Here is a 13,256-nt window from a genome sequence, read left to right on the forward strand (position 1 = left end):
TGATGCATTTACAGTTTTTCATTAGTTAATGTCCTATTGTTGTCCAGTTTTTGCATATTGTACTTCTAGTATATTGCATGATAAAATCTCATGGTGCAGAACAGTTGGTATTGGGTTACACCAGGGTGTGGCACCAAATTTAGCATCTGTCACAATGGAAGAGAAAGAACAAGTCACTGTGTTATTGTGCTTAATCTACTCTTGTATTCACCACACGTTTGTAGATGGTAAAAACTTAAGCTCACACTTTGTGCACAATCAGGACTTGGTCAATATGAGGTCTATAGAGAGCAGGGGATCTTCCTAGACTGCAAAGATATATAATGAGAGATATCACGTTTTATTCTTACACTTGTTCTTGTTTTCAGGGAACCACAAGTTTCCAGGAGTGATCGATATGTCCGGCGGCACCGGTGGTCTGGTTGAGTACCGAGCGAGTCTTCTGGCTAGCCGTGGCTACGCCACTCTAGCGCTGGCATACTTCGGCTATGAAGACCTGCCCAAATCAGCAAAGGAGCTGGACCTGGAGTACTTCGAAGAAGCAGCAAATCTTCTGCTGGCCCACCCCAAGGTCTGGGCAACAGGGCCATTGATTGTATTTACCCAAAAACTAACACTGTGAGGGAAGGAGAAGCACAGGCTTGTGGCGAAAGATTAGATAGAGACAGAAGGCATGTAGAAGAATAACAGAGAAAAGTGAAAACAATGTGAGACAAGAGCGGGAGAGAAAATATACAAACAGGTGGGAAAGATAAGACAGACATGGAGGGGAGGATCAGAGAAAACAGAAAGGCGGTAAAAACAGAGCGAAGAAGGACAGAGAGAAGAAGAAATTAGATTGACCAAGAAAGCAAATTAAAGAAAAGATTAACAGAGACGGTATGGGAAAATTGAGAGATAACAGAGAAGTAAAAACAGAAATAAAACAGGAGGGAAATTATTAAAAGTAGAGGATTAGTTGAAACACAGAAGGGATAAATGCACCATGCAAACAATAAGGAGGGCGTACTCACGAATAAAGAGAGTAAAGGACAAGAAGAATAACAAAACAAAGAGAATGGAATGGATTATTATACAGGTATAAAAAGGATACATTGAAAGGATAACGAATAAAGAAAAGACAATTATTGTATCAGATTTCAAAATCAGAGAAAGGCTATATGAGTGAGACAAGACAGTACACAAGGAAAGTACAAAGACAGTAGTGAAAAGGCCTCTGTAGCTGGTTTATCTCAATAAAAGGGGTAATTCAGGCTGCTTACTTATGCAGAAGAGAGGAACAAGGGAAATAAAGTGATAGTAGAGAAAGTAAATGGAGAAAAACATATCAAAATGTCAAGGATAGAAATGGCAGAGTAAAATACTGAGAAGAAGGGAAATTCCACAGAGAGGACTGATACTAAACTGAAAGAATGATAGAAAACAATATAAGAAAGAAAATGAAGATAATAGTAAAATAGGTGATTAGCGATAAACAGCAAATAAACAGAAGACAGATAGAGGAACGAGAAACAGAAGGGAAATAGAGATGGAGGGATAAATAGAACAGTACATATTAAAAGAACAAAATTGGAAAGACAATAAAAAAAAGTAGCACAAAAACAGCATAGAGAACAAGAAGACAGATAGCTCAATGAAGGGGAAGAGGAGCAGAAACAGTTGGGGAGCCGAATGGAAAACAGAAAAAAACATTTGCAGGTGAAGAAGAAATAAGGAGAACAAGGAAAGAAATGAAAGATGGAGAGGAAAGTAAGCAAGACGAATGTTTGATTAAAGATAGCATAAGAGACAGATTGCAGAGAAAGAAAAAGAGGAACAAAAAAGAAAAATGGCAACCCACAGGCAAAAACAGGAGAGAAGAACAGATAAAGACACATGGGAGCAGGAGGAGCAAGAGTGAGCAAGTGAGAAAAATAGTGGGAAATCAAGGATAGAGAAGAGATAAGAGAGTGCCAGTAAGGAAAGGTGAATTAAAAACAACAGAGATACTACAAAAAAATAGAGGAGAGAAAACAACTGGTAGTGCTAGGTAGTAAAAGACAGAGTAGAGAGAGAACAAAAGTGTAAGAGAGAGAACGAGAGAAAGTTAGAGACTTAATGAAACAGAATAATCAGGAGAGAATAAAGGAAAACAGGAAAGATAATTAAAGATTCAAAGGTGAGAACACAGAACATGAGAGCATGTGTGACACAAAGTGAGAGTCCGAGAAGTAGTAATAAAAGAGCATTAAACAAAGTGTGAGCGAGACGTGACAAGGGACAAGAAAAAGCTAGGAAAGAAAAGAGAATTGAAAAATAAAGCTAATACTGAATAGAAAGAATGACAATGGCAGAGGAAAACAACAGATGCATCTAGGTAGGGAAATACAGGCGGGTGCTGAGGGAGGAAGAGAGAGTAAGAGAGAGGAATGATAGGCTGCAAATAAAAGACAATCAAGAAATGGAGAGTGCAAGAAAAGGAAAGGAAAGAAAGAAATAACGGAGGTACTACAATGAAAGATAGAAGAGAATTTAACAAGGAAACTAGCAAAAAAACAGCAGAAAACAATAGTATGAAGAAAGAATCAGAGAGAGTGAAAAGACAACATAGACTGGTAAACAAAACACAGTTAGGAATGAGATACTGACTCAGTTACTTACAGGTAATCTTTATCATTCTGAATCATGGTTGTCGTCACCACAGTTCTTACTAGTTGAGCTATTCCATAGCTCGTGCACAGTGTCTCAACCATACCACAAAATAATGTTAGTCCAGCTCTCAATGTCTACAAAAAGTTGGCTACCGCACACCCATATAGTTGGGGCTTTCTTTATAAATAGATAAATAAATACCCTTAACACTTCCTGTAATTGACAAGCAAACCCTAAGAAAAAGAAACAAAAATTTCCGCTCACCTATCATAGAAGGGGCTAAGTAGGGAGGGAATGCAGGACTGGGGCAAGTAAGACTATTTCTCAGAGTAATGAAGATTACCGGTAAGTACCCGAGTCAATATCTACCTTGTCCATCTTACTTGACACAGTCTTTAGCAGTTAAGTGTTTTCAAAGCTAAAAGAACAGAAAGAAATTGATGACCTGAGCCAATAGTTCATGACACCAAGTGATTATTGAAAACTGAAATCAGAACATTATGTGTGCACATATTATTCTACTGCAGAAAAGCCCATTCTCCCTCCCTGGAAGATATATCGCTCTCAGAGACACCAAGTTCAGTGTCTTCTGCCAGAGAGGCCAGCTAAGGAGATCTGGTGCCTCCCAGATGGTTCAGAGAGGCCAGTGCCACCTGTTCATCTGCTCTGGTTTGCAATGGACAGTCCTGGATCAGATGGGAGAAGAACAGGTGTGCTCAGTAAATCACCAACACCTTCCTCTAATTGGATGATTGACTGACTTCTGGTGTGGTCCACAGGCCTTGGGCTGAAGAGTTCCCAAAGTTTCTCCCCATTGGAGAATGCTAGACTTTGTACTCATTTGAGAAACTTCTGGAGAGACTGGGACTAGCAGGGTTCTCCAAAGTCGGTCATGGAGGGCCATATTTTTAATTTACCTACATGGGGATATGCTAAAAATCTGGCATGGACCTGACCCTCCAGGACTGACTTTGGTGAACCCTGGACTAGAGTGTCGTAACCTGTGAACTGGGATACCACAGAGAATGAAGATGAGACACTAGGTGATAAAAGTGGAGGTGAGCGCATGGGAAAAAAAACAGGGAGGCTATCAATCTTATCGTCCTGAACCCACAGCCACTCTTTTGTTGGAGCTTGCTGAAGGGACATGAGGTGTGAAGGCTGGGATATCACTTTCAGTTGACGGGCCTTCCGGGAGGAAAACCCTCCATGCTTTGTATTGAACAGGCGTTTTAGCGGCAGAAAACTGTCGCTAAAACTGCGATAATGGGCTTGGTAATATACATTATAGAACTCCAATAGAAGCCCAGGTTAGATGGGGAGGACATCTAACATATTGTCTCTTGGTGCCCCTACTTTTATGGATTCTGGGTCATATGTACAAAGAAGTGGCGGAGCATGCCGTTAGCCTCCTTGGCTTAACAACACGCTCTGCCATTTCTGAAACGCATGGCTGCACCATATTTACAAGAGTTTGGTGCAGCACTGCGTTTCCCCCTGTGCTGGTGCTAAGCCTAGCGCCAAAGCAGGCACCCTTGCACATTAGTGAAAGGGTGTCTGCATTCAGGGGAAGATTGTTTATTTACAGGAAGGTCCACCTTCCTGCACATAAACAATCTTGAAATGCCGTTTTGTAACCACTATATGTGCTGCAAGATTGTTTATTTACAGGAAGGTCCACCTTCCTGCACATAAACAATCTTGAAATGCCGTTTTGTAACCACTATATGTGCTGCTTAATGCTGAAGTTGCAAAACAGCATTTTCTAAAAATGATTGTTTAAGTCAGAGGTCTTTAAACTGGGGGACGGGCCCCCCTAGGGGGGCTTCAAGTGATCCCAAGGGGGGCGCCATACTCTGGCCAGAAGAAACATTATGCTTTGTTTTCAGCCTAAAAAATTGAGCAGCAGTAAGCACGTCTGTAATTGGGCACCATTAACATCCTTTGTCATTTAAATCCAGGCTTAGAGAAGGTGTCAAAAGGAAAAGGACTTAAAATTTTCTCCAAGACCCTCACTACCGTTTCGAATAACCACACTGTGGATACTTTCACACATTAGTAAGGCCTGCCTCACCGGAATAGGATGTTTGGAAATCATGTATTTGTTTGCATTTCTAAAACAGAACTTAGCTGCAATGTTTAAATAAGTCTAGAAATATTTAAACATTGCTAGTTAAAATTTAGAAAAATGTTGAGGGGGGCCGGAAAATTGTTTTTCTACACTGGGGGGGGGGAGGGGCGCCGACTTTGAAGACCACTGATTTAAGTGCAGGAAGGGGGACCTTCCGGTACATTAACAATCATTGGCCTTTTGCTGATTCCTAATACAGCAAAAACGAGGAGAAATTTAACTTTTCTCCTTGTTGCGCCAGGGTAAGATGAGGTTTCCCCTGATCTTAATTCGGGTGCTGCCTGCTACGTCAGAATCAATGGGTGTTGCGGAGGAATGTCAACAGCAACACCCATTGCCCGCCCCTTTCACGCTTAGCAAAGGGTGAAAGGAGGCCTTCATTACAAGGCAGCATCAAGCCACGTTAAGTGGCTTAACGTTGCCTTGCAAATAGGCAAAGCTCCTATCGCCACGGGAACGTCACTAAAAGTGATGTTCCCGTGGCGATAGGGGCTTGTACATTTACCCCACTGTTTCTGAGTGCAGCCGACCTCATTCCACTATACATTCCTGTTAACTGCAGGTGCCCTACCCTGCTCTTCCGCGCAGGTTTATGCCCTTCAGTGCCAGCTGCCCTGGATGCCTAGCATAAAATTAAGCATTTTGATTCGGGCTCTGCCTACAGTTTGGACCTCTGTCCCTTCATGCTGGCTGGTCTGACTACCACTACAGTCAAGGTCCCAACTCCTTATGGTTATGAAATCAGCCCTTTATCCCAGGTGGCCTGGCTCTCGCTCTGTTTAGGGTATGTGGCCTTAATACAGACAGGTCTGCTTAACCGTATGGTCAGAGGTCTTCCAATGTCTTTTGCTCGCCTGGTTCCTACCTTTACCATCATGAGTATATGCTATACTATAAACAATACATTAAATGCTCAATAATTTTTAACTTAGAATATTTTACTCACAGATTTTTTCTATGTAACATACAGTAAAACTCCTAGTTGAATGGTGCTGGAGAAAAAATACAAATAAATATTTAAATTAGTTTACTTGGGAACTCTACACTTTAGGACATGCGCCGTGTCCACTTGTAGTCATGGCATATGCCTTCAGTTCAGACAATCTGGCATTTCTGGAGTTAGGGCTTCTATCCCTTAAAGCAGCTGCTTGTCTCCCTCTTAGCTTAAGATATTTACCTCTTCACATTCACTATGTGTCCCTCTTTTTTTTGGGGGCTGATTGCCCTCCATACATGAAAGTGCATTTAATTGTGGCACATAATTTACAACTGTACAGGTTGTTATAAAAATGCATATATAGCTTTTTACTTTTAATTTGTCAGAAACTTGCTTTAATCTTTGAGTGCAGAGAATGCAACAATACTTAGAACATTAGTTTAGGTTAGACAATTTTTTTGGCTGGTTATTCTAATTAGTCCCTACCTTATCATACAAATATGTATATATGGGATTTGGCTAGAGATTCCAGTCCTACCTTCCTGTCCTTCTTCAGAACAATACACTTGCAGGGATTCAAATATTACAGTAACATAAAATCAAAACCAAGAGCCATTTTATACATTGTGCCCTTGGGTGCAACGTGCATGTACACTTGCTTTGTGTTCCCCTGGGGCACAATGGTATTACACAGAAGGGGCCTTCAGACACTAGTACGACCCCTTCTGTAATACTGATCCTGTTGGCACCTATTTAGCATCATCGCTAATAATGACAGAGTGATCTCTCATTTATTTAGGGGTATGGCCCCATGAAAATGAGGAAATCTCTTTGCCTCTGTGTCAGCATCATATTATAGACGTGGGTGCAGATGCAAACAGGTCCTTGGGAGGTGCATTCACAGTAGGCCACAAAAAGGTGGTTTGCACCTGGAACACCTACTTCTATGTTCCCCCATGGCGCAAACATTAAAAGTGCTTCCAATACATAATATGTCCCCAGAGGCCATTTCTTGAAGTGAACCTCTGTGTACACAAGTCTTTTTCTAGAAAAGCGTGCCATCATAAAGTTTGGTCATGTGCTCCTAAGTAAGGGCTTTCCCCCTCTCTTAGTTGGTACCTCTGACACCAGGGTCTCCCCCTTATTGCTGGCAGACTTCCACAATATCTAGGGGAGCACTTGTTTACTGAACGCTGTTTCATTTTTAGGCATGATCATCATCCCTTTATAACAGAAAATATGTCCTATAGTTCAACAAAAACATATGAAGTGCATCGCCCAGTTAGTGTCCACAAAGTAGATCCAATCTTTTTTCTTGTAGCTTCCAAGATATACTGTATATATCTTGACACATAAAACAGAGCAGCCAACACGTTTCGTTCACTACATGTGAACTTCATCAGGGCTGTAAAACATACAAATACATACGATATAAAATCACAGTTTATAACAGACAATATGTCCTATAGTGGAGTTTGTCACACCCTTACCTTTGGTCTTTGTCTCCTCATCCTAGGCTGTCATAACCAGAGATTAAGGCTTGTGTCTTTTAGTTCTGGCTTTTACATTCCTAGGCTAGGGCCTGAGTGCCTTCGGTGTAGACTGCTTTGTACTGTAGTTAAAGTGTACTCAAATGTATTACATCAGTATCCACTTAAATGAAAGTAATTGCATTGACCCATGCAGTACAATAGAATATCATTGTCGGCTTGGCATTTACATTGCCAGAATTACAGTCATCCCAATAGAGTTAAGATTTGGTTTTAAGGTAAGTACTAGGTGTAGGGTGTAGGTAAATAGGGGTGTAGTAAAGAGCAGATTGTGGGGAAGTATGTGGTACAGGGTTACAGTGAGGATCAATGCAAGTGTTAGGCTTATAATAAGAGATAAGGTAAAGATGAGGGCAACGTGTAGTATCAGGGTTGGGTGTAGAAGCTCTGCAGATGTGGTGCTGTTAGTATTGTGGTAAATTACATTATATACACATGGGGCACCTGTAGACTTAGCCTTATGTATGACACCAGCCATTAGTCTCATACTGCCAAAGTCCAGACTCTTACATCCGTAAATAGTACACTCTGACTATTGGTGCCAACTTACAAACATTTGTTTAGGGGCTCCATGACTTAGTGCAGACTGTTTTCTACCATAGTTATGACCTTTGTTCCTTAGTAAAGGCTGCGCCTCCTACCTAGAGCCTATATTCCACAGTCCAGGCTGTAGTGCGTTTACATAATGGGCTATGTACCCGTTCCAGTCTCTGACCCTTTGCAAACTGTCTCCATCTATGGAGAGGATCTATTTCTCTCAGTTCAGAATGTCTTCCAACATAGGAGCTATGTCTCCCTCTATAGCTAGTAAATATGCATCTTAGTGCAGACTGCCTCTCTCAATAGCTAGTGCATATGGCACTTGGTGCAGACTACCTCCCTCTATACTTATGACCTGTGGCTCTTGGTGGAGACTGCCTCTACAGGTAGTACATACACCTCTTGAATAAGACTGCTTCCCTCTGTACATATGGTGCCTGGGGCATGCTGCCTCTCTCTACAGTCATGACCTATGCTTCCCTGTGCAGACTGACTCCATTTATAGTAATATATATGCCTCATAGTGCAGATTGCCTCTCTCAATGGTTAGTATATACGCCTCTTGATGCAGAGTACCCCGGTCTGTAGCTTGTAAATATGTCCTTTGGTGCAGACTGTCTCTGTGTGAATGAGGCCCTCCATGTTGTTGCCTGATTCTCTTCCTAAATCCTTTTGGGGCTTCATAGGTCCAGCCTTGTCTGGGAGATCTGAATGACCCGGTAGGAACTTGGGAACGGCATGCACAAGACACAAGGCAGGAGGCTTGTACTCCATTGGACTGCGGTAGTCCGGCTAAGCTAACGACAGACTAGTATCCAGACTATCTCTGTAGCCTTCTAAATACAAGGTGTCTTTTTGTAATTTCAGGTCAAGGGACCTGGAATTGGAGTCGTCGGCAGCTCCAAGGGGGCGGAGCTTGGACTGGCAATGGCAGCCTTTCTCAACCAAGTGTCAGCGACTGTGTCCATCAACGGCATTCCCGCTCTCTATGGAACTGTGCTGCGTTATCGGGGGCGCCGCATGCAGGGTGCCCCTTACTACGTCGAGCGCACTCTTTTCAGCGACAGAGGGTCTCTGGACTCCACCGGCTTGTATGGAGCACACCGCGAAGAGGCACATGCCGGGGCAGTAATCCCTGTGGAGAAGGCCCGGGGTGGTATCCTCTTCGTGGCGGGAGAGGAGGACAGGAGTGCCAATAGTGCAGAGTTCGCACTTGAGGCAATAGAAAGGATGAGGAAATATGGAAGAGAAGAAGCAAAACTGCTGTCCTACCCAGGAGCTGGGCACCTGTTTGAGCCCCCAGGACTGCCCTTGTGCAGGGAGACCCTCATGGGTCGCAGCCCCTTTCCCTTACTCTGGGGAGGAGAGGAGCTGTCCCATGCCAGGGCGCAGGAGCATGCTTGGCAAGAGATTCAAAACTTCCTCCACAGCCACCTTGGACAGTCAGCGGGCAGCAAGCTTTGATCGCCTAGACCCCCAGCGCTGATGCTTTGCAATAAATAATCCCCAGACTCCTCCCATCCTATTTACATTCTTCTGATATCAGTGACCCAAGGCAAGTCCTGCCTGTCTGACTGTAGTGTAAAGCCCCACAAGGGTCTGCCCTACATCTATACTCTTCAGCATCTACCTCATCCACCCCTGAAGAACACCGGTGTCCTTGTTTCACCCCCCCCCCTAGCCCTCCTGTGCTAATGATATACAGATGTACCTTTACATCAGCAATGAGCAAAACCAACGATGGGCCCAAGAAAGTGCAGATTATTGAATCATGTATAGACAAAGGTTTCTCGAAATCTACTTCTCGTGTTTTTGCTGCTACGTTCCAGAGCAAGATCTGAAAACTGTTATTCAGTCACTAGTGCTATCAAGAATCGACTACTGTAACTCTCTCTTGACTGGTCTCCCACAGACCTCCTCAATCACTCCTCTACAATCCGCAGCACATTTCATCTATGTGGCCAAAAAGAATGAACACGTCACTCACCAATGATGTCTACTCTCCGTTGGCTGCCCATTGAAGCTAGGCTCATCTACAAGACGCCTTGTATCAGTCACGAGGCCCTACACACATCCACCCCAGGTTACCTGGCAGCCAAACCTAAGCTATGGGGGGGGCGGGGCTATAGCCCATCTTCACATTTTGAAGTCATACTGCTAAATCCCAAGACCATTATGACCATTATTAAAATTCGCAATGCGAACCTTCTCAGGAAGTTTGACCAGAATATGGAACCTGTGTACTTTACAACTTCGAAGGTTATCTTTAAATCAGACCTTAAAGCCCTTCTCCTTAAAGACATTTTATATAACCCCTCCTCCTCACTTCTAACCTCCATGGTGGAATCTCAACAATGATAACAGCCCTGGGATCTAATGTGCTACTTCCCTATCCCGAGCATGGCATCAATAGACTACCTGTTACTCATCTGTTATCACTGCTGCAATGTATAGTATATTCCAATGTTAATGGCTTTGTTAATGCACAAAAGTCTTCAGATAATGTTATTCTAAGTAGTGATCTGCTGTCATTCTCTAATGCATCAATATCTTTGCATTCTATCATTTTATACTTTATGAAACACGCCTTGTATATAGTAAAGTGCTCTATCCAGTTTGGGTACTGCTTGTGCAATATAAAATGTATAAATAAATAAAAAAACATTAAATAAATGAACTTCCAATCTCCGAAAGAATGAATCTCAACGACACACTCCAGTTCAGCCTGTGACCCCCAACTGAAGACAGAGCCGCAGACGAGCTAGCCCTCTGCTCTCAGTCTTATCCATCGTGTATCTTTGTAAAACAGAACAAGCAGCTTCCTGTAAGAATAAGGGCTGATGAAGCCCAGCATGGCCGTAAATAGAGTCCATCACCAATGTGCATTTTGCCCTTCAGACGAATTTGCCATTTAAAATAAAATTATAAAGTAGAAAAATGCCTCACTGCAATAAGTTTAGTTTTGTTGTCAGCCTGCAATCTGAGTGCATGCTGCAAACCCCATCTGTGGCCTTAGGATGCCTTGTTTATGTATTGCACTGCTTTTATTGAGGTGTGGACATCCTTCTGAGATAGTTGTGTGCCATCGCAGTGACACAACATGTACACTGATCAGCTTATTTATGAGAGGCGTTCGCTGCCGGAGCATTCTGTTTTTTACCCTCCGGCAGCTTAACCTTTTCCGTGCTGATGACGGAACCACTCCGTCATCAGCCGCGGTGGCGCTGTGCTGATGACGGAGTGCTTCCGTCATGGCCCGCCCGATGCACCTGCGTGATGCGGATTCCGTGCCTGCGCTGGGCGTTCTATTGAGTGGGCGGGGCCATGACGGAACCGCTCCGTCATCCGCACAGCTCAACCGCGGCTGGTGACGGAGCGGTTCCGTCACCAGCATGGACCCGCTGCACGGCCGACCCGCCCCCTTAGCGCTGCGGTGGAATAGCCGCCGCAGCGAAGGGGTTAAGGCTCTCAATCGTATCTAGGAGGCCACGCAAAGCCACCTTGCGTGGCTTTACATGGCCTCATAGTTACGGAGTAATACAAGCAGCGCTAGTTGCTTGTTGCCTTACTCTGCACCAGGGAGGTGTTCCATTGGCGTGGATTTTGACGCTGCCCCAGATTTACTTAATTACATAAACCCTGGTGCAGCACCAAAACCGTACACCTCCCCAGAGCAGGTGTAATGAGGTGAAATATTTTTATTTCTCCTCGTCTTTTCCTCTTTCCAACCTGCTGCATTCTGCAACACACCAGAAAGAGGAAAAGGCCTCTCAAGATTGTTTTTGTTCAAGAAGGTGCCCCTTCCTGCACACAAACAATCCTGCATGCAATGCAGGCACCCTTGGACCATCGTGCAAAAGTGCCTGGGTTGGCGCTGGGCAGCAAATTGTGTGCCGAGAAAGGAGAGGAATGTACTATAGTTCATAAATACGGTGCATTTCTGCCCTTTCACATTGGTGTAGGGAAGCGTAGCAAGAAGCCGTGTGGCGCTGCCCTACACAAATTCCCCGTAAATGAGGGCCTGAGGGCTCTTAATCCTTACATCGAACTTTATGCTATGGAGAGCAGCTCAGATGCATGTATTAATCAATATAGTTTGGAAGAGGGCTTTATGCTATAATTTGTGGTTGAATCACAGCTTGTTTACTCAAGAATAATGTTTCCATTTAGCGTGTTGTAGATTTAAAATGTGATTTTTATTTACTGCCCGCCACTTTTATTGAAAGCAAAGTCCCCTGAAACATTTCTTCTATATTAAGACACAATGGGTGATCCTGTGCTAACAACGTAACTGTAGTTCATTTTCTTTAAATGCAACATATGGTGACAATGTCATGAAAATCAGCCCAAATGAATCTTTATACAGAAGACTGTATTTGTGTATAGGTTATAAGAAAGTATTATTGCTCCATATTTATAGGGGGCGGAGCTTGCCAAGCCTGAGGATGGCTGCTCTTGAGCAAGCTCCTTCGGCTGCAAATATAATCCTACAATATCCTGTGTCAGAATGACACCGAAGTAACACCACCAAGTAGCCTCCGCCCATCGGGGGATCGTGTATCTGAGGGCGCCTTATAAGCACATCGGAAAACAAGGGGAGATGACCACAGCTGCATGGGAGTCTACTGGCTGTGAGACGCCCAGTGAGGAAACACGGAAAGAGTGACCCCCTTCACGCAAAATCGACAGCCCCCAGGCCATGGTGCGGAGCACACACCATCGAGCAACAGACCGACGACACACCTGAGGTGAGTGCATTGTGACCTCGATGGGACTGCAGAGACGAGAGGCTGAACCCGGCATGGAGACTGGAACATGGGGAATCAGAGGCTGAGGGAGCTCGGGTGCCGAAGTGCCTGCGCCTGTCCGAGCGATCTGCGCTTACGGCGTGATAAGCCGCTGTGTGCCGATATGAGGCAGCGGCAGGGAGAACGCGGCAAGAGCCTGCTGTACAAGCACTGAAATTGCCACCAACTGAGGAAGAAACAGAAGGGGAGGCCAGGGGCGGCTCTAGGCTCATGGCGGCCCTGGGCAGGGAGCGTAGGTCGGGGGCCCCGGAAGAGGGGGTCCGGCCGGGGCGGAGCCCCTCGGAGCTCAGGAAGGGGGTCAGGGTTTTTGGAAGTGGAACATAGCCGGAGGCCGCCAAATCCCTGCCAGGGGCCGCCACGCAAATATGTATCCATCCTCAGGATTATTATATTAAGGATATATATTGGCATGGTGGCCCCTGGGGTTTGGTGGCCCTGTGCAGGTGCACAGCTTGCACATGCCTAAGGCCGCCCCTGGGGAGGCCTGAATGAGCAGGAGCTGCGCTGGATTTGCCTGACCCTGCCTGCCTGCGCCAGTTGAAGCGGAGGCCAGGGACATCACCGCCAAGCGTAGGTCATCACAGCACTAGACAGCAACGAGGACACAAAGCGAGGTGCTGCCGAGGTGTGGAGTGACCTAAGCATATAATCCTGAGGCC

General features: G+C 44.7%; 1 protein-coding gene across 1 annotated transcript in view; it reads left to right on the forward strand.

The window, feature by feature from the left end:
* The window catches only part of LOC147734925 (acyl-coenzyme A amino acid N-acyltransferase 2-like), a 46,187-nt gene extending 35,447 nt beyond the window's left edge, over positions 1-10,740 (forward strand). The window contains exons 3-4 of the mRNA XM_086953107.1: positions 369-571; positions 8,657-10,740. Of these exons, the coding sequence (XP_086809233.1) occupies positions 369-571; positions 8,657-9,253 (800 nt within the window). The 3' untranslated portion in view covers positions 9,254-10,740. The remainder of the gene's footprint in view (positions 1-368; positions 572-8,656) is intronic.
* The last annotated feature ends 2,516 nt before the right edge of the window (positions 10,741-13,256 follow it).

The sequence above is a fragment of the Lissotriton vulgaris genome, chromosome 1_2 (assembly GCF_964263255.1).
Source record: "Lissotriton vulgaris chromosome 1_2, aLisVul1.2, whole genome shotgun sequence".
NCBI classification, from domain to species: Eukaryota; Metazoa; Chordata; class Amphibia; order Caudata; family Salamandridae; genus Lissotriton; species Lissotriton vulgaris.